This window comes from Blennius ocellaris (assembly GCF_963422515.1).
Source record: "Blennius ocellaris genome assembly, chromosome: 15".
Lineage (NCBI taxonomy): Eukaryota > Metazoa > Chordata > Actinopteri > Blenniiformes > Blenniidae > Blennius > Blennius ocellaris.
This window is the reverse complement of record NC_137664.1, coordinates 22,393,002-22,411,611: the sequence shown is the minus strand read 5'-3', so window position 1 is coordinate 22,411,611 and position 18,610 is coordinate 22,393,002. Positions and strand designations below refer to the sequence as shown.

At 43.0% G+C, this 18,610-nt stretch overlaps 2 protein-coding genes across 2 annotated transcripts; one reads left to right on the top strand and one right to left on the bottom strand.

The window, feature by feature from the left end:
• Positions 1 to 171: 171 nt before the first annotated feature.
• dync2i2 (dynein 2 intermediate chain 2) lies at positions 172 to 6,825 on the bottom strand. Its single transcript, XM_080510334.1, has 8 exons — positions 6,697 to 6,825; positions 5,263 to 5,514; positions 3,886 to 4,261; positions 3,599 to 3,708; positions 3,306 to 3,476; positions 1,169 to 1,407; positions 925 to 1,082; positions 172 to 503 (listed from the first exon to the last, which is right to left on the bottom strand). The coding sequence occupies exons 1-8, from the start codon at positions 6,772 to 6,774 to the stop codon at positions 265 to 267; spliced, it is 1,623 nt and encodes a 540-aa protein (XP_080366460.1). The 5' UTR covers positions 6,775 to 6,825; the 3' UTR covers positions 172 to 264.
• Positions 6,826 to 7,987: 1,162 nt separating this feature from the next.
• txnl1 (thioredoxin-like 1) lies at positions 7,988 to 17,604 on the top strand. Its single transcript, XM_080509694.1, has 8 exons — positions 7,988 to 8,203; positions 11,476 to 11,572; positions 12,195 to 12,368; positions 14,663 to 14,785; positions 14,898 to 14,967; positions 15,104 to 15,276; positions 17,174 to 17,278; positions 17,365 to 17,604. The coding sequence occupies exons 1-8, from the start codon at positions 8,106 to 8,108 to the stop codon at positions 17,392 to 17,394; spliced, it is 870 nt and encodes a 289-aa protein (XP_080365820.1). The 5' UTR covers positions 7,988 to 8,105; the 3' UTR covers positions 17,395 to 17,604.
• The last annotated feature ends 1,006 nt before the right edge of the window (positions 17,605 to 18,610 follow it).

The following is an 18,610-nucleotide window of genomic DNA, read 5'->3' as shown; positions in this document are numbered from 1 at the left end:
GCTCTCTGGTCACTCTGGTCACTCTGCCACCTGGAGGTTGAGGTGCTCTCTGGTCACTCTGGTCACTCTGCCACCTGGTGGTTGAGGTGCTCTCTGGTCACTCTGCCACCCGGTGGTTGAGGTGCTCTCTGGTCACTCTGGTCACTCTGCCACCTGGAGGTTGAGGTGCTCTCTGGTCACTCTGGTCACTCTGCCACCTGGTGGTTGAGGTGCTCTCTGGTCACTCTGCCACCCGGTGGTTGAGGTGCTCTCTGGTCACTCTGGTCACTCTGCCACCTGGAGGTTGAGGTGCTCCAGCACGCTGGTCTCTTGGCCGCTCCGCTCCGTCAGCTCGGTGCTCAGCTGCCAGATGCTCACCGTGCCGTCGGTTCTCCCCACGGCCAGCAGCTCGGGCCGCCGGCGGTTGAAGGACAAGCAGGTGGCGGCCTGGGCGGGGCCGCTCTGCTCCAGCGTGGCCGCCGGCCTCAGTGACCTGCGACCCAGGTCGAACAGGTGCACCTCACCTGGGGGAAGAAGCGCAGGGGGAGAGATCAACGTGACCATCAGTGTTCATCGTGAATCCATCTCTACTCTTCCTCCGGGGATCAATAAAGTACCTCTGATTCTGAGGGTCTGAACCTCAATGTGCAATGTTTACTCTAGTTTCTATGTTGGCGTTACTGATCACAGAAGAAGTTAAATCAACCTGCAGTTTGGTGTCGTTTCTCTATTGGGCAGTGGAGGAAAGCCGTCCTCACAGTAACACTTTGATTAAAACAATATAACCCTTAATCCATTGTAATGGTCATGTTCTTGTGTTTGTGACCAATAAAGAGGAGCTGCAGCTGGTTGGGGGTTGAAGTCCCTGTTAAAAAGCTGCTGCAGAGCATGTGGAACACAGTCGACCACTAGAGCACCAGTTGTAGTTGTAACGACCGGCTGCACCTTGTCCAGTGGCGGCGGCGAACAGCAGGGGTCTGCTGGGGGACCACTGCACCTGGAACACGTAGGACTCTGACACCCGCAGGGAGAGCAGCGGGTGGGCCTGCAGCAGAGAGTGCAGGTGGGCCATCCCGTCAGTGCCGCCACTCACAAACAGGTTCCTGTAGGCAGGGGGGGGGGGGGGGGTGAAAGGTCAGAGGTCGTCCGAGGACCACCGTCTCCACACACCAGAGTAGAGATCCTTCACCTGTGGAAGGGGGAGCAGTGGATGGAGTGGACCGGCCCGCCGTGGGGCTTGAAGGAGAAGACGGCCGGACCCCTGACCGGCACGCTGCAGTCCTGCCAGGCCGTGACGGCCGGCACCCGGGAGGCCAAGGAGCAGCGGAGCAGGAGACCCCCCTCAGAGCCCACCAGGAAGGTGTCCGGGTCCCACGGAGACAACGCCAGGGAGGTGACGCCCACCGTGCTGCTGCTGCCGCCGCGAGCCTGGAGGAGACACACGACCTGGTCAGGACAGGACAACACTCGTCCAGCGGTCACCGTCCTCCGGACCAGACCAGGACCTGCAGCTCCACCTGAGAACCAACACTGAACACCTGGAAATAAACATGGTGAGCACATTCTCTGACAGGCCTTTTCTCTGAAGGACCCAAAGTTTACCATTGAAAATCCCCCAATACACACACACAGACACACACAGACACACACACACACACACACACGTTTTTGTGAGATTCTCTACCACTGGCTTCTTTTCCTCTGAGGATCAGCTGTTTGGGTTTAGCGTCTCCAGGTGGTCTGGTGACGACTCGCTTTTCCGTTTCAAACTTTACTTCTTCAGTTTTTTTCCACCACAAAAGATTTATTCGTCTATTCTATTCTATTCTATTCTAGCCTAGTCTATTCTATTCTGTTCTATTCTATTCTATTCTATTCTATTATAGCCTAGTCTATTCTATTCTATTGTATTCTATTATAGCCTATTCTATTCTAGTCTAGTCTATCCTATCCTAGTCTATTCTATCCTATTCTATCCTATTCTATTCTATTATAGCCTAGTCTATTCTATTCTATCCTATTCTATCCTATTCTATCCTATCCTATCCTATCCTATTCTATTCTATCCTATTCTATTCTAGTCTATTCTAGTCTATTCTATCCTATTCTATTCTATCATATTCTAGTCTAGTCTATTCTATTCTATTCTACCCTATCCTAGTCTATTCTAGTCTATTCTATCCTATTCCATTCTATCCTATTCTATTCTATTCTATCATATTCTAGTCTAGTCTATTCTATTCTATTCTATTCTATTCTATCATATTCTAGTCTAGTCTATTCTATTCTATCCTATTCTATTCTATTCTATCATATTCTAGTCTAGTCTATTCTATTCTATTCTATTCTATTCTATTCTATTCTAGTCTAGTCTAGTCTATTCTATTCTATTCTATTCTATTCTAGTCTATTCTATCCTATCCTATTCTATTCTATTCTATCATATTCTAGTCTATTCTATTCTATTCTATCATATTCTAGTCTAGTCTATTCTATCCTATCCTATTCTATTCTATTCTATCATATTCTAGTCTAGTCTATTCTATTCTATTCTATCCTATCCTATTCTATCATATTCTATTCTATTCTATTCTATTCTATTCTATTCTATTCTATTCTATCATATTCTATTCTATTCTATTCTATTCTATTCTATTCTATCCTATCCTATTCTATTCTATTCTATCCTATTCTATTCTATTCTATCCTATTATATTCTATTCTATTCTATTCTATTCTATTCTATCCTATTCTATTCTATCATATTCTAGTCTAGTCTAGTCTATTCTATTCTATTCTATCCTATCCTATTCTATCCTATTCTATCCTATTCTATTCTATTCTATTCTATTCTATCCTATCCTATCCTATCCTATTCTATTCTAGTCTAGTCTATTCTAGTCTATTCTATCCTATCCTATTCTATTCTAGTCTATTCTATTCTATTCTATTCTATTCTATTCTATTCTATTCTATTCTATTCTATTCTATTCTATTATAGCCTAGTCTATTCTATTCTATTCTAGTCTATTCTATCCTATCCTATTCTATCCTATCCTATTCTATCCTATCCTATTCTCTTCTATTCTATCCTATTCTCTTCTATACTATTCTATCCTATTCTATTGTATTGTATTCTATACTATCCTATCCTATTCTATTCTATTCTATTCTATTCTATTCTATTCTATCCACAGGAGAGGACGGCACCTGATGCTTTGCTAACTACTGTGGGACCTGGAACTGTGCAGCCGTCCTCTGGTCTTCTCCAGACCACCAGGACCCCCCAGGACTGATGGATGTCTGACCAGCCCTCCCGCTCTCACCTTGTACCTGCTGCTGCTGCTGTGAGGAAGCTGTTGCTGCAGTAGGGCGTAGGCGGCGTGCAGGACCAGCGAGCCGCGGTCCGAGTCCAGCGTCCACAGCAGCACCCGTCCTCCTGAGTCAGCACTCAGCACCCCCAACTCTCCTTTCTTCTGCAGGCACAACCAGGCCACCTGCACATACAGGTGGGGGGGGGGGGGGGGGGTCTGCACTCATCCGGCCACCACACTCCAGAAGCGGACCCCTACAGGAGGGACCCAGGTACTGCAGAGGGTCCAGAACCAGCTGGACTCACCTGGTACACCGGTTCCCTGTGGCCTTCTGCAGACAAGCCGGTCTGGGCCAGAACCAGGTCCTGAGTCCGACTGGTGTCCCAAACCAGCACCTCCCCACTGTACAGACCCCCTGCAGGCACACACACACTCACTTTGTGTCTTTTATCTCTTTTAAAGAAACTAAACTGTGTGTGTGTGTGTGTGTGTGTGTGTGTGTGTGTGTGTGTGTGTGTGTGTGTGTGTGTGTGTGTGTGTGTGTGTGTGTGTGTGTGTGTGTGTGTGTGTGTGTGTGTGTGTGTGTGTGTACCTGCGATCCAGGCCGGCTGGGTGGGGTGGCAGCACAGAGCTGTGACCGCAGTGGGAACATTGATGACCAGGTCGGCCTGGTCGGAGCGGAGGCTTCGCAGGTCCACGTTCCAGGTACACACACACGCCCGCTTAGTGCTCCAATCCCCGTCATCAATCCTGCGTGTGCACACACACATACACACACACTCTGTGTCTTTGAACAGTGGTTTCCTCATGTGGAACCAGCTCGGAGAGAGAGAGAGAGAGGGGGGGGGGGTGACGTACCGACCGTAAGCACAGGCGACGACTGAACCTGTGCAGCTCCAGGACACGCTGGTCACGTGCAGCTCGTTCTCCTGGGCGCTGCGATGGCGCAGGCAGTGGACGAGTGAAGTCTGGAAACAGCAGCACAGAGACACTGTAGTGGAGAAACACATTCTGATCCTCTTGCCATCACTCAGCCAGATCCGGCGTCGAACCCTCACACAGATCGGAGAGAAAACTTGATTTATCGGGACTTTACGGAAGCAAAATTGTCAAATTGTAGAACAAGACTTTTTGCTTCTCTGGTGGTCAGAGGTTGTTCTTACTCTGGTGAATCTGATCCACTCACAAACTAATGTTACTGAGGAATATATACTGTACACACGAAAAGTTAGATCTGGTAGTTTTTGAATTTTATAAATATTATTATTAATCAATAACAAAGGTCCACATGACTAAAAGAGATTCACTGATTCATTTTCATTAAATACAATGCATGTTTAACCTGTAAAATAAAGTGGGGTATTTAGTTTTTATATTCATTAGAAACTGTAGCTTATACAGTATTACATTTATGGAACTGAACAACTTCCACTTTGTTTCTACATTTTAACAGTTTTAAGCAGTTTAAACCATTTTAGCCATTTGAACCTGTTTTAGGTCATTTTTAGCAGTTTCAGCTATTCCAACCACTAAAATCTATTTTACTTGACCTTTCACCCCAAACACACTCGTACATACAAACACAGTGAATATTCACAATACTTACAGAAATATTTATTCCTTTTCTGCCAGGCTGACATTTGTATTTTCTAAAAGATTCCATTTCACACTTGGAAGACCTAATTAGCATTACCTTTAAAGTTACAATATTCTTTAGTAAAGTTTTCTATTACATTTTTCCACCCCAAATGACTTTCAGTTTCTGAATTATTGTCTTTTCAACAATACTTTCTTATTAGAGATGTGTTGTTTTGTCTGTTTGAGATGTGCAGGAGGGCAGAGAATTGAAAAAAAACCTAAATGTTGAGCTGTAAACAAGATGACCTTTTGTTCATATCTAAAAAGAAATGAAAGAGGGTGGTGCTGTGCAGCAGTAAGCAGTCACCCGTCTGCCTCGTCTCCCTCCTACCTCCTGGCTGGGATCTTCCCAGCTGGGCTGGAACCTGTCGAAGGCGTGGCTCCGGGCGTTTTTCACCAGCTCTCTGATGACCGTGTCCTCCACCCGCCGCAGGAAGTCCCGGAGGCCGGGGGCGTGTGGCGGGTGGAGGAGGAGCTGCTGGGCGGAGTCGTCCTGAGGTTCGGTCTGAGAAAACCCCACTGAGGTGAACACAGTCTGGACCTCGGCCTCCGTACGGTGCAGCGCCGTGGTCTGACAGCCCCTCTGAAAGACACCACAGGGACCAGGGTCAGACGAGGTGGAGCGGGGGGGGGGGGGGGGGGGGGGGGGGCAGACCCCAGGACTCCACACAGAGGGATCAAAGAGATTATAGGAGCAGACGGTTGTTTAAAGAACAATTGCATTGAGCCTGAAATGTTGATAATCACTGTAGTGTGTGTGTGTGTGTGTGTGTGTGTGTGTGTGTGTGTGTTGTGTGTGTGTGTGTGTGTGTGTGTGTGTGTGTGTGTGTGTGTGTGTGTGTGTGTGTGTGTGTGTGAACCACAAAGAACTTTACTGCTCTCTGATCCTCACATGTGTTGAATTCTGGACAATTAGAACCAAGCAAGATGAGTTACACACATTGTAAATACATTTTATTAAAAGGATTAACTGAGCACATTTTTTTTTTTTTTTAAACACAATCTGTTAAATATTTCAGGAAAACACTCAGGACCCAAGTCATAAATCAGATACATTCTAGAAGGTATGAAATCCTCTGCTCTCTATAACTATAACTATAACTATAACTATAACTAGAACTAGAACTAGAACTAGAACTATAGCTCACAGTCAGTCACAGACTGTTAAATGATACTGGCTCCTGTCGTCTTTATTTTCATTTGTATTTTATTTGGTTGTTTCTTATATAGGTATGTGCACTCCGTGAATTTGGTGTGGGGCTTCTGTTGCTGTTTTTATTTAATTTTTTCCCATTTCTGTTCTGAAACTGAAAATAATAATAATAATAATAACAACAATAATAATAATAATAGTAATAATAGTAGTAATTATAATAGTAATAATAATAATAATAAACATTCCAGGAAAATCACTGCATGAGTCAGTAAAACCTTACATAAATGTTTCAAAGCAAGAGAGGCCATTGGTGAATTGAAAAGTGGTTTAATGTGACAATTCTCAGAATTTCAGAATTTCACTTTCTAAACTACAGTTCATTTAATTGTGATTAGAAAGTGGATAGAGATATTTTACTATGATGAGAAAGGTCAGCTGAGCTTTTTGCTTCATCCTGTCACTTTTCCAGGAAATAATGAAAGAAGGATTGAAAAGGACAGTAGATTTCAATCAGTCTAAACTCTAAGGTGAGCAGAGAGGTGTGATGACGTCACGAGCAGCAGAGTTAGCCAGGAGGAGTAAACAAAGCGTGAGGGAGGATGAACCTACCGACTCCAGAGTAGCCTGCTCGGACTTCCTCCACACGGACTGCAGACTGACCGAATCCACGGATTCATCCGTGAACATGTTGACTGAAGCACGTGAAGACAAAGATTCAATTAAACCCGCCGAGCTGTAAAAAACAAAAACAAAAACGGGTCCTGAACGCTGCTTGACGTCTGCGCTCAGACGAGGACGGAGCCATTTTGGACACGGACAGTTACCATGGCGATATGGGCACGTGACCGGATGTACTGCGTTCACTTCCGTCCTGTTTTTTTTTTTTTTTCATTGTACAAGAACGATTACAAACTGCAGTGGTCAAGAAATATTTTATTATTTGAACATTTCAGTGCTAAATTTAACATAACGATGAATGTCAGTATAATGAGGCGGTTAATCCGTCAGAGTTAAACAGGAATCAAGTCCCAGTGAACCTGACGTCACTCATGGTGACGTCTCAGCTCAGCTGATTCTAAAGTCAGTGTTGGGTCGTACATTTCAGACCCAGACCTTCACTGCTGGTCTGAGTCAATCCACCCCTCAAGAACTTTTTATGGCTACAAACCATGTTACTGCAGAAATGCAGTATACAAAGCCTCTACATCACAGATAGATACTCGTGGAGCCAGAATAAATACCTTTAGAATGAAAGAAATCCAAGTTCACGTCTCTTCTGCTGCTGCAGCTTCTTTTCCAGAAACTTCTGGAGGTCGAGGAGGGAGACACACGTCAGCTTTTCCTGGTCTTGAAAATAATATAATGGCAAATAATATAATCCTGATTCCTGCCATGGAGTTTGTAGTGAGCGTTAGTGAATTGCTGCGGTGCGTTCAACGACCTCTTGGAAAAGTCTCTCTTTAAAATTGTTTTTACAATAAATCTGCAACAAAATGTCTTTATCTTCTCCTTTTGTCATTGTAGACAGTTTCACTTTATTCAGTTTTAGATGATGGAATATGCAGAACGAATAGCCTGATGCTAAAAGGTCTGTTGCTTTATAGCATTTCAGGTTGTGCATCATGTTTTTGAAAAGTAATAAATTAGTAATTAGTAAGGTAACTGGATTACTTTCTCGGAGAAGTAATCAGTAATTAGTTAATATTTCCACAAACCTGACCAACTAACATTGATTATGTCTATGCGTCTACGCATAGGTCTGTGGCTGTTGCCACAAGGGGGCGGTAGACCCAGAGAAATCGGTAGATCCACCTATCGCAGAAGAAGACACAAACCCCGCCTCCCCGGGTTTGTATTGACCAATCAAGAGTCCTGCAGCATTTCACGAGTGACTCGAACTGATAAATACTGACACGAAGCTAAAGACAAGAAGCCCTTTGGGTTCTTCGGGTTTTATCCGGTCACTCAGTTTTCTTCCACCCCGGTCACCAGCTCACCTAGCCGCCACACACTTCATCATGGTGGGTGTGAAAGTGATCGGCAGCGACCCGGACTTCCAGCCGGAGCTAGCGGCCGCCGGCTCCAGGCTCGCCGTGGTAAAGTTCACAATGGCCGGGTAAGCTAACCGAGTCGGCGGTGAGGCCTCGAGGCTCCACAGGCTTCAGCATACCTTTATTCAGCTTCAGACTCATGAACAACCAGAACCGAGTGTGAAACTGCCAGAACTGAGTCAACTCTTCTGTCTAACAAATGACCCGGTTCTGAAATAACGAGCTTCATCTAAGGTAGCATGCTACCGTTAGCATACAGGAGCTAACTAGCTGCGCTGCTTACAATGACATAGCAGTATTTTTAGTATTTGACAGTATTTACAGTAACTGAGCTAAAGGTGTGTGTTTTGTCTGTTCGTAATTAAAATGAGCAGACTGTCATTAATAAGGTGATCGGCACCATTAAAACTGTTAGAACGTGTAATCTGTCACAACATCGAGTTCCTCAAAGTAAGGTATTACTATTCATATGGAATAATGCTATTACTGTGTATTTTTTTTTATTAATGTGCTTTATTCAGATGTTTGTTCTCATCTGGATTGTGAAGCTTTAACATGGATCTAGCTCTTATCAACACGTTGAAGAAATCTCAAGTTCATGCCCTGTCATTTGATCTGCATCCAAGCAGATCGCACGCACACTTTTTTTTGTTTGGGCACCCCTTATGTGACCCCGCCCCAACTTAACTTTTAGTATGTTCACAACTACAATAAACAATACAATAAAATAAACATAGTAGCAGCAATAATATAAATATTGCTCCTGGTTCTCCTGTGTATACATGTATAATTGTGTTAATTTAGTCGTCCTAAATGTATGCATTAGTTTGTTTTGTTACCAACAGGGTGGACGTAAAAAATAAACTATAACATGCATATGTTTATCTAATTATCTGCTTATTTATACATAATCTATGCTCTTGTATGTCACTATAACTGCAATGTGGAGGTACTGTGATTTCCTCATCGAATTTAACAGCCTTCGGTTATAACAAAAAAGTACGAAAGGGTATTCAACCAGATTTGATCTAAACCAATACACATCTGCAGCAGCACAAAGCAGCCTGATTTTGTGAAGCGGATGAAGAAAAACAAATTGAACAAAAAACATTCATAGAGAAGCAGCAGTAAGGATCATAATGGCAGCAATGCAATTGTGGATCAATGTGAAGTTTTCAAAAGTCCAGTTGGGGCTGGGCGATATGGCCTCAAATCAATATCATGATATATTGATCAGTTCACCTCGATAACGATAAATAGACGATAACGACTCCACTGCGCCCCCCGACACACTAAAAACTGTTTGTCCACTAGATGTCTCAGTTATATTGATAGTACGACTCCCCTGGACTTATTTATTGCCACTTTAAAGGACTGTAAAACTACACTGTCTGAAAATAAATGAAGAAAATACAAATTAAGATGTATTGAAGAGCTGATGAGCACAGATGACTTGAAATGAGAAGGACAGAGATCAGATTATACCGTGACTTCGTCTGTATTGCTCCTGAAAACGGTGGATTTCTCCGCAGTGACATGAAAAAAGACGTATCTAACCTCATTCCCCTGGAATAACTTTCATATTTTGTGTATAAAAGGACTTCTGAACCTCCTCCATGGCCTCCTCTCTCCATTTTTGTCACAGACGGGTTGGGTGGAGTCACGTCTCTGACACAATACAGCGTCTTAAAGGGACAAGCTACTGACCAACCTTTCTTTTATCTCTCTCTTTTTTTTTTACGCCGAATATACAGACATGGGGAAAATGACCTTGGTAAATTTCAGTATCGGTAAATTTTCAGTTTATTGCCCAGGCTGAAGTCCAGTGCCCATATTCACAAAGCGTCTCAGAGTCCTCAGAACTCCTAACTTAACCCAAACATTCTAGAAAGGAGTTTTGGCTTAAAAGTGATTCAGGAAGTTTTTAAGAGCAACTCTGAGCAACGAGTTGACGGAAACTTTTAACTGCAGAAAGCTGTGATTGGTTGTTCGAGAAAGGAAGAACCAAATAAGCCTCTGTGCTCCGAGTAACGAATGGAGTGTAAAATTAACCATCAAATATCTTGGGTTGTATTAAAAACATGTAATCATGAATCATTTATTTTACGTCATGGTGGTGAAGCTCAGAGAAATATAAAATGTACATTGCTTAAAAATGATTGGACTTACCTCGTTCACATGCCGATTATTAACTTGATTTGCTTATTGTTATCTTTTCGGTCCATGCTGGTTATTTTTACCACTTAATGTATTTGATATTAATGGCGGATGCAGTTGTCGCCAATTCTTGTAACTGGTGGAGTTCTTATAAAAAAATATTTGATTTGGCAGGATTATGAAAACAATAAATGGAATGGATATCAAAAAAAACAAAAAGAATTAGAAAGCCCAACTGCACAGAAGAGCAGTGCCTGCTGTAAGATCACCCCTGGAGGATTAACATTATTCATGTATGATCCAGCGTGTCAATAGATCGTTGTCGTTAAACGTACGGAAGTTTCTGTTGAAGAAACTATTGGGCTTCTTAAAAGTTCTCCTCGCTCCCTTTTTAACGCTTTTCCACCTTCAGAGCTCTCTTGGGACTTAAGAGGCTTTGTGAAAAGGGCCCAGGTTTTCAGAATGAGCACAGTGTCACCATGTAGAAACGGCCTCACGCCTCCTTCCTCCTCCAGTTTTCAGCAGTGAGCTTTCTGAGGTGTTCATCTCAATCAATTGTCCAATTTCATCTGCAAAATCTCCCTCTAGATCAGCGATTCCCAGCCTTTTATTTTCTACCATTGTAAACCCAGGCGGCCTCCATTAGCCAGACAGTTACAAAAAAAGTTGAAGGAACTCCATGATGCCCTGGATGTGAAATGGTTTCTCTATTATTTTCTGTCACAATGGATTAGTTTTCTCTGAGGATAAACTCTTTGGCTTTACACATTTGGTTTGCCAGTTTTCCCCCCCAGACGACACCTATAGTTCAGTTTATTGCTTCTGTGTATGTATGTAAAAATACATGCATTCTTTGAGCTTTTCACAATTGACTTGGGGGGGTTGGCTGGATCGGAGCCTCTTGCGGTCATGTTATATTTGACACCCCTGCTTTAAAGTCCTATCATATCGGGGGTCCCTGGCTAATGTGCTGTAGCTTCTATAGCCTGAAACAGAAATGTTGAGGGGATGAATATTCACTGGCCTATAGGAGGAGCACATGTTCATCATGTTCCTCAGCACATCTGGGCAGCCGTTGAACAATTCAGCAGACGAGGCTCTGGTGTTGTGTAGTGAGAGTGTGAGAAGAGGTGAAGCCCCCCCCCCCGGCTCACTGTGGTCCCTCTGGTTGCCTCCCCAGGTGTCAGCCCTGCATCAGAATAACTCCGGCTTTCAACATGCTGAGCAACAAGTACCCACAGGTCGTCTTCTTGGAAGTCGATGTTCACAATTGTCAGGTACGTCTCCTGGTGGGTTTCAACTCTTCACATTGGAATAAACTTCCACCCCAGCAGAGAGGCCAGAGCTCGTCTCTGCACTTTTTTTCCAGTGGGACAAAGGAGGCCGACACACTACTTGTTCTGTGGTTCACTCCTGTTTTTATTGTTTTCAAACGATCGTCCTGGTCAGGAACAAAATTGATCGTTTATGTCACCAAATCCAATATTTGTGGGTTTGGTGGGTTTCAGATTTGGGAAACGTCAAACTTTTAATGTTGTGTGTTTTATTTTTTTAATGTAAAATCAAGCATATTATAGCCACCGGGTATTATTAAAAGTTAATGGCTGTGCATGGTCTGCAATTTTAACCCGTCTGAAAGAAGGGAAACGCCAGTTCATCTAGTTCCATAATGAGAGTTTAGCAAGTGCTTAAACATGTTTCATTGCATCTCACAGAATGACTCCACTTACCAGCAGGAAGTGATCCAATGATTAACTCGGGACTGATGCAAAAAAAAAAAGTACTGACAAACACCAAGTCAAGTTCAGAAAATTCAGGCTCTTCTTAAAATTTGGTTTTGGAAAAAAAAGAGAGAGTTTGATATATCAAACAAAAAAGATGTCCTTTGTTTGACTTCAGGCCACTGCAGCAGCCAACAACATCTCGGCCACGCCCACTTTCCTGTTCTTCAGGAACCGGGTTCGGGTGGACCAGTACCAGGGTGCTGACTCAGCGGGGCTGGAGGAGAAGATCAAGCAGCACACAGAGAACGACCCCGGCAACAGCGAGGATTCAGACATTCCTAAAGGATATGTGAGTGAACCGGAACCCTGCTCATGTGTTCACCAGCAACAGACGGGGACTGGTCAGCGTGATCGCTTGTACGACGCGTCGTGACGCAGACCTGGGGGACTTTGCGTCCTACACACACCAAACATAATGGGCTAGAACATGGGGATGGCGTTTCTTGATTTTCAGTCAGCAATCTCTTCCGCAAAAGAGCACAAGCGATGTCCATAGTCTGGAGATTCTTTATAAAAAATAATAATAGGTTTTATTTAGAACATGATTTTCATTTAAAAACCTCAAAGTGCTACAAGCACATAAAAAATAAAAATCTAAATACCTAAGTAAAGGCATTGGTGTGTGACGAGAGCGATTCCGTAGTTTATTTTGACAGTGACAGGAAGTGGGTGATGATGATATGTTTTCCGAGCAGCAGTGTCGGGGGTCAGCTGGAGCTTGTGGAGACGTTTGCTGGGGATCAAAATGAGGAGTATTGCAGTGTTACTGGCCGGGAGCCAGGTCCAGCCCTCACCATGTTCATTTGAACTGTTTCTAACAATTATTTCCAGTGAACCTCGACGTTGGGCCGTCACAAGTTGTACCGACGCTCCAATTCTGGGCCGTTTAGTCTCAGGGGGCAGAAAACACCCTTTTAGGCAAATGTGCCTGGTGACATTTAGTGAATATTAAGGTAGTGCAGCTACAAAGATTGTCAAATAAACATGACGTTTGGCATGGAGTACCCTGACACATAGGGGGAACTAGCTAAACATGATTTTGGGGCATGCTGTCTTTCTATTTTCAAATATCACCATGAACATGCACAAAAAGATTTTTTTTAAAAGTCTGTGCTCCTGACACTTTACCATCAAATGTGATCATTTTCAAGCACTTTATTAAACGTCACTGTCCCAAGTGTATATAAAGAACTTCCCAAGTTTATGAGCTTCAATTTAAGCCCAAGATGAGCTTTTAATCTTGAAAAATAACAGTTGCAGTGCAGTGTACATTTTCAATCACACCCCTTCCAAATAGGATTAAGCCCATTTTCTAACTGATAAAACAAATTTAAAAATAAGAAAATAAATTCTATATGTATGTGTGTGCTATCGATTAAAAAGAAATGATTGATTAATTGTACAATTTTCTGTAATTAATTGCATTGCTTTCTCTTGAAGCTTGTAATGGATATTTGTTCAGGGAAAACCACAGAATTAATGTCGACTATATTACAATATACTATAGTATATTACAATGCAGTATACTATTGTATAGTAGTGACTATATTTAAATTCAAAGACGGTTTTTATAGCGTCCTTTTAGCTTTGCTTGAAACTGTTTCTCTCCAAGATTAGACAAATATTAAAAACATTAATTCATTGAAAAACATCCAAAATTAGTTACCACTTTGAGAATCTGGATATTTCTAGAAACAAAGTTGGGCATTTATTACAACACAGTGGCAATAACGCACACACACACACACACACACACACATTTGCTTTGTCTTTTCAAAGCAAATGACTTTCACTTCCTCAATCGGGTAACTTTTTAAAAGTGAAAATTTCTGGGTTCATATCATTCCACTGGGTGCTGCTCTGCTCTGTAGTGGCGGTGCTGCACCCAGACGCTGCTCTGGAGAAACTGGGGGGGAAATGAAAGTGATGCAAACAAAACTGCGTTAATTACGTTAAAAAATGTAACGAGTTAAACGTTTCAGATCAATGAATTAAATTAACGTGTTATTTTTGTCAGTACTAAAATAGATAGTGCCACTTAAGGCAGCAAGATTATGAATGAACACATGGAATTATGTAATAAACCTGTAATAAAAAGTGTGAAGCGGCTGAAACCGTTTCATCGTTCAGATTCTTCAAATGAGGTGAGATTCTTCTCGATGAGGGGCTACTGTTAGAAAGCTCACATTTAGTTGCACCTTAAATTGCTAATGTGAAACACTGATTATTGTTTTCTTCCAGTAAATCATGTGCAACCTTGATCACAATCAACCAGGAGCTGCTGCTTTACTCCAGATGTCTACGACCAGATGTGTCCCTTGTAATATTTAATTTGTTATTACACACTGTGCACTTGTAGAGAAACTTGAGAACACTAACACATTGTTGTGGACTAGATTTGTGTCACCAGTAGAAAGCACAGCCTCACAACTCAGGCGTTTTGAACTTTCAGCACAGAGCAGAAGAAACAAAACACACTTTGTAAAACCTTCTGTAATTCCATTACAGAAACAGGTTCACGTTAGATTTGTGTCCAAAGACGTGAGCTGAACATGGATGTTTGTGATTTCCTGCTGTTTCCAGATGGACCTCATGCCTTTTGTCAACAAAGCGGGCTGCGAGTGCCTCAACGAGAGCGACGACTGCGGCTTCGACAACTGTTTAATCAAAGACTCTTCTTACATGGAGTCGGACTGTGACGAGCAGGTCAGGAGCTCCGGCTCGTTTTGACACAAAACTTGTCACAAGACAGGTTTTTCTTTTTTTTTAATCTTTTAACTGTGGAGTTGTTAATGGCTGCCTGTTTCAATGTGTGCAGCTGTTGGTAACGATGGCCTTCAACCAGCCCGTGAAGCTTTTCTCTATGAAGCTCCAGTGTTCAGACTTCGGTGAGTGGCTTTTTTTCCCCCCTCCTTTCTTTCTTTCATTTGAAGGCGACTCCGTGACAATCCTCCCGTTGATCCTGGTCTCTGCCATGGTTTCCTTCCCGCCCCCCCCCCCCCCCCCCCCCCCCCCGCTGCTCAGCCCAAGCCCCCAAGGTGGTGAAGCTGTTCATCAACCTGCCGCGCTCCATGGGCTTCGACGACGCCGAGCGGAGCGAAGCCACTCAGAGTCTGGAGCTGTCCGAGGAGGACTACAAGGAGGACGGCTCCGTCGCCCTGCGCTACGTCAAGTTCCAGAACGTACAAAGTGTTACGGTAAGAATGGGCTCTCCACGCCTCTCCTCCACCCGTCTGGGTTTCTGGGCTCTCCTGGGTCCAAGTCGGGGTTTTGTCTCCTTCCTGCTCGCTCTCGTTTCCACTACACCAGTGTTTTTCAACCTTTTTTGAGCCAAGGCACACTTTTGTCTTTGGAAAACTCTGGAGGCACACCACCACCCGAAAATGTTAAAATGTGAAACTCTGTAGCCTCTATTAACAATATAAAGTCTTTCTCATCAAAGTTTTATCAACAGGAATCAATTAATTACAGAAAAAAAGTATTTCCCAATTTCTTATTTTAATAGTGACTCCCTCAGTGTGAAACCTGGACCTGATGGATGAAGAGCTGAGATCCTGGTTCACATTCTTCCTTTTCTAAAACTTCTCCATCACTGTCACTGACACAGTACTTTGATACAAGATGGGAGCAGGAGGTGGAGATTAACCACACTGACGTCTGTCACTTTACATTTCACCCGCACATTCTAAAGCAGTGTTTTTCAACCACTGGTGTTTCCTCCAGATGTCGTCAGGTGTGCAGTGGGAAATTATCCAATTCCACATTTTTTTCTAAAAAACATTTGCTCTCACAGCCGACTGTGTTGCAGAGTAATCATGTATAAATACTCTTCACCACTAGAGGGCAGCACATAACTTTGCCGGTGAAATGTAAACTGACAGACGTCAGTGTGGTTAATCTCCACCTCCTGCTACCATCTTGTATCAAAGTACTGTGTCAGTGACAGTGATGGAGAAGTTTTAGAAAAGGAAGAATGTGAACCAGGATCTCAGTTCTTCATCCATCAGGTCCAGGTTTCACACTGAGGGAGTCGAAATAAAAAAAACAAAGAAATTGGGAAATACTTTTTTTCTGTATTTATTTGATTCCTGTTGATAAAGCATTGATGAGAATGACTTTATATTGTTAATAGAGGCTACAGAGTTTCACATTTTAACATTTTCGGGTGGTGGTGTGCCTCCAGAGTTTTCCAAACAAAAAAGTGTGCCTTGGCTCAAAAAGGTTGAAAAACACTGGTCTAACGTCTCGTCTCAAAGTTCTGTGCTGCCATCTAGTGGTGAAGAGTATTTATACATGATTACTCTGCAACACACTGTCGGCTGTGAGAGCAAATGTTTTTTTTTTTTGAAAAAAATGTGAAATTGGATAAATTCCCACGACTCACCTGACGAGATCTGGAGGAACACCAATGTGCCGCGGAGCAGTGGTTGAAAAACACTGCTCTACACAGACGTTTTGGCAGAAACAGCTTGAGTTTTATTTTGTAGTAAGTTACGCCGTCACCAGGAAATGAACAGGAAACGGGAAGTTCAGAGGTTCATGTGCTGCACCTGGTGGCTGAACCAGGCTCCACTGGTATTAGAAATATGGATAAATGATTAATATATTCATAAATTCAAGGTTTATTACTGAACTGGACACTGAATTAGAACGCCCCTCAGACCACAGTGGCCGCTACATTATTCACACATGAACAAATGAAAATGAACCACTTAAAAAAATAAATAATAATAAATCATATTTCCTTGTGCATCATGGGTACTTTGGCTATTCCAGTGGAGCTACAGTACCCCTAAATCCTGCAAAGGAATTTAGCTTTCTGTGTTAAAGGCTTGCACTCGCACTTTATTCCTAATAGGAAAAGATGTTTGCTTGTTTTCATTTTAAAGAAAAGGTACTTGAAATCATTTGAGTGTTTTGTTTTTGTTTTTAGTTTTACCGCCCCTAAAAATCTAAATTAAAAATTGTCTTCAGTGGTAAAAAAACAAAAAACCAAAACGGGATTTTGTTTTGAACCAAAACTCGTGCAGTCCTCTGGTTGTGACTATTTAACTCCTGTGTGTGTTTCAGCAGTGTTTTTGCTTCCCTCCCTAGTTGTTCATCAAGTCGAATCAAGGAGACGAGGAAACGACAAAGATCAACTACCTGACATTCATCGGCACTCCAGTACAGGCCACCAACATGAACGACTTCAAGCGGGTACGACGCCCCCTGCTGTGCTCACTTCTCCCCGTCTGCCTCTCCTTTGCTTGTAGGAACCTAATGTTTGTGTTGTCGTCACACAGATTTCAGGGAAGAGAGGTGAGAGTCACTGAGCCGGAAGAGGAAGAGGCTGCACATACATCCAAGGACTTTGCTTCTGCCAAAGCAAACACACACACACACACACACACACCCACAGCCGCCAGATGTCGTAAATGAGTCCTGAATGAAGTCTTCATCTGTGGAGACTCGGTCTATGAATCATTTGTATTGTAATTCTGATGACGTCTCTCTCTGTAAATAAAGCCCAGTCTTTTTTCAAAGGCATGCGAGTCATTTCTGCTTTCTTTGAAGAAGCATCACAAAGCGTCTGATGGCTTGAAAGGTCGTCTTTCAATTAGCAGGGTTCGTGTCCTACTATGTTCATGAAAGTGGAGCATGGACACTGATCTGTTGGGAAAATACAGTTCACAGTATGCACTATAACCATGGCTGCTTGTATAATAAGGATAAGGAAGCACACTTTGTTTTCCCACTGCACGTGAACGTGAACATGATCTCCATAAAACCTGCAAGTGTTGCAATATTGTATAACACTAACTTAAATTACCCTCTATTCAATGGGGACAATAAATGCAAACTAATACATTTAAAAAATTAAATCAAGCAGTTTGATAGTGTGATGGTCCAGAGTTTTATTGTTTCATATAAATATATTGATAAAAATGAAGCTGTGTTTCCTCACTGTGACATAAGGAAGTTAAAGTGTCAAACCAGTCGGTGATGATGAGTTCAGGTGAACCCAGAGCAACAGTCACTGAGGTATTTCACTTTCCTGAACACTGATGAAACACGTTCAACATCTGCTGACTGGAGGATCATTCATGGATCAAACTAATCTGCAGGTTGGGCTGCAATTTGATGGGTCAGAGTCTGGCAGAGTACTGTGTTTGATCCTGCAGGTGGAGAACATGAGACCTTGTTTTTGGCCTTGGGAACATGTTTATTCCAAAGTGGGCTGCTTGTACCCATGGTTTTAGGCAGAACTTGGTGTTTTGTATGGCGGCTTGGAAGTGCAAAACACTACAAACTTCAGAAAACCCCTCCAAATCCCCAAAAACACTTACCAATTCACCTCGGGGGGGGGGGGGGGGGGGGGGGGACGTGTGGTCCCTGCTGACGGCAGGGTCGTCACTGACTGGATTGCTGCCAATGACTTTCTATTGAGTCTGCGAGGATCCACACAATCATTTAGTGCAGTTGAACAGGAACTCTGAACAGGAGTAGTAACTCTAATCCAAATGCTTCTTAAGAGTAATGTCTCTGGAC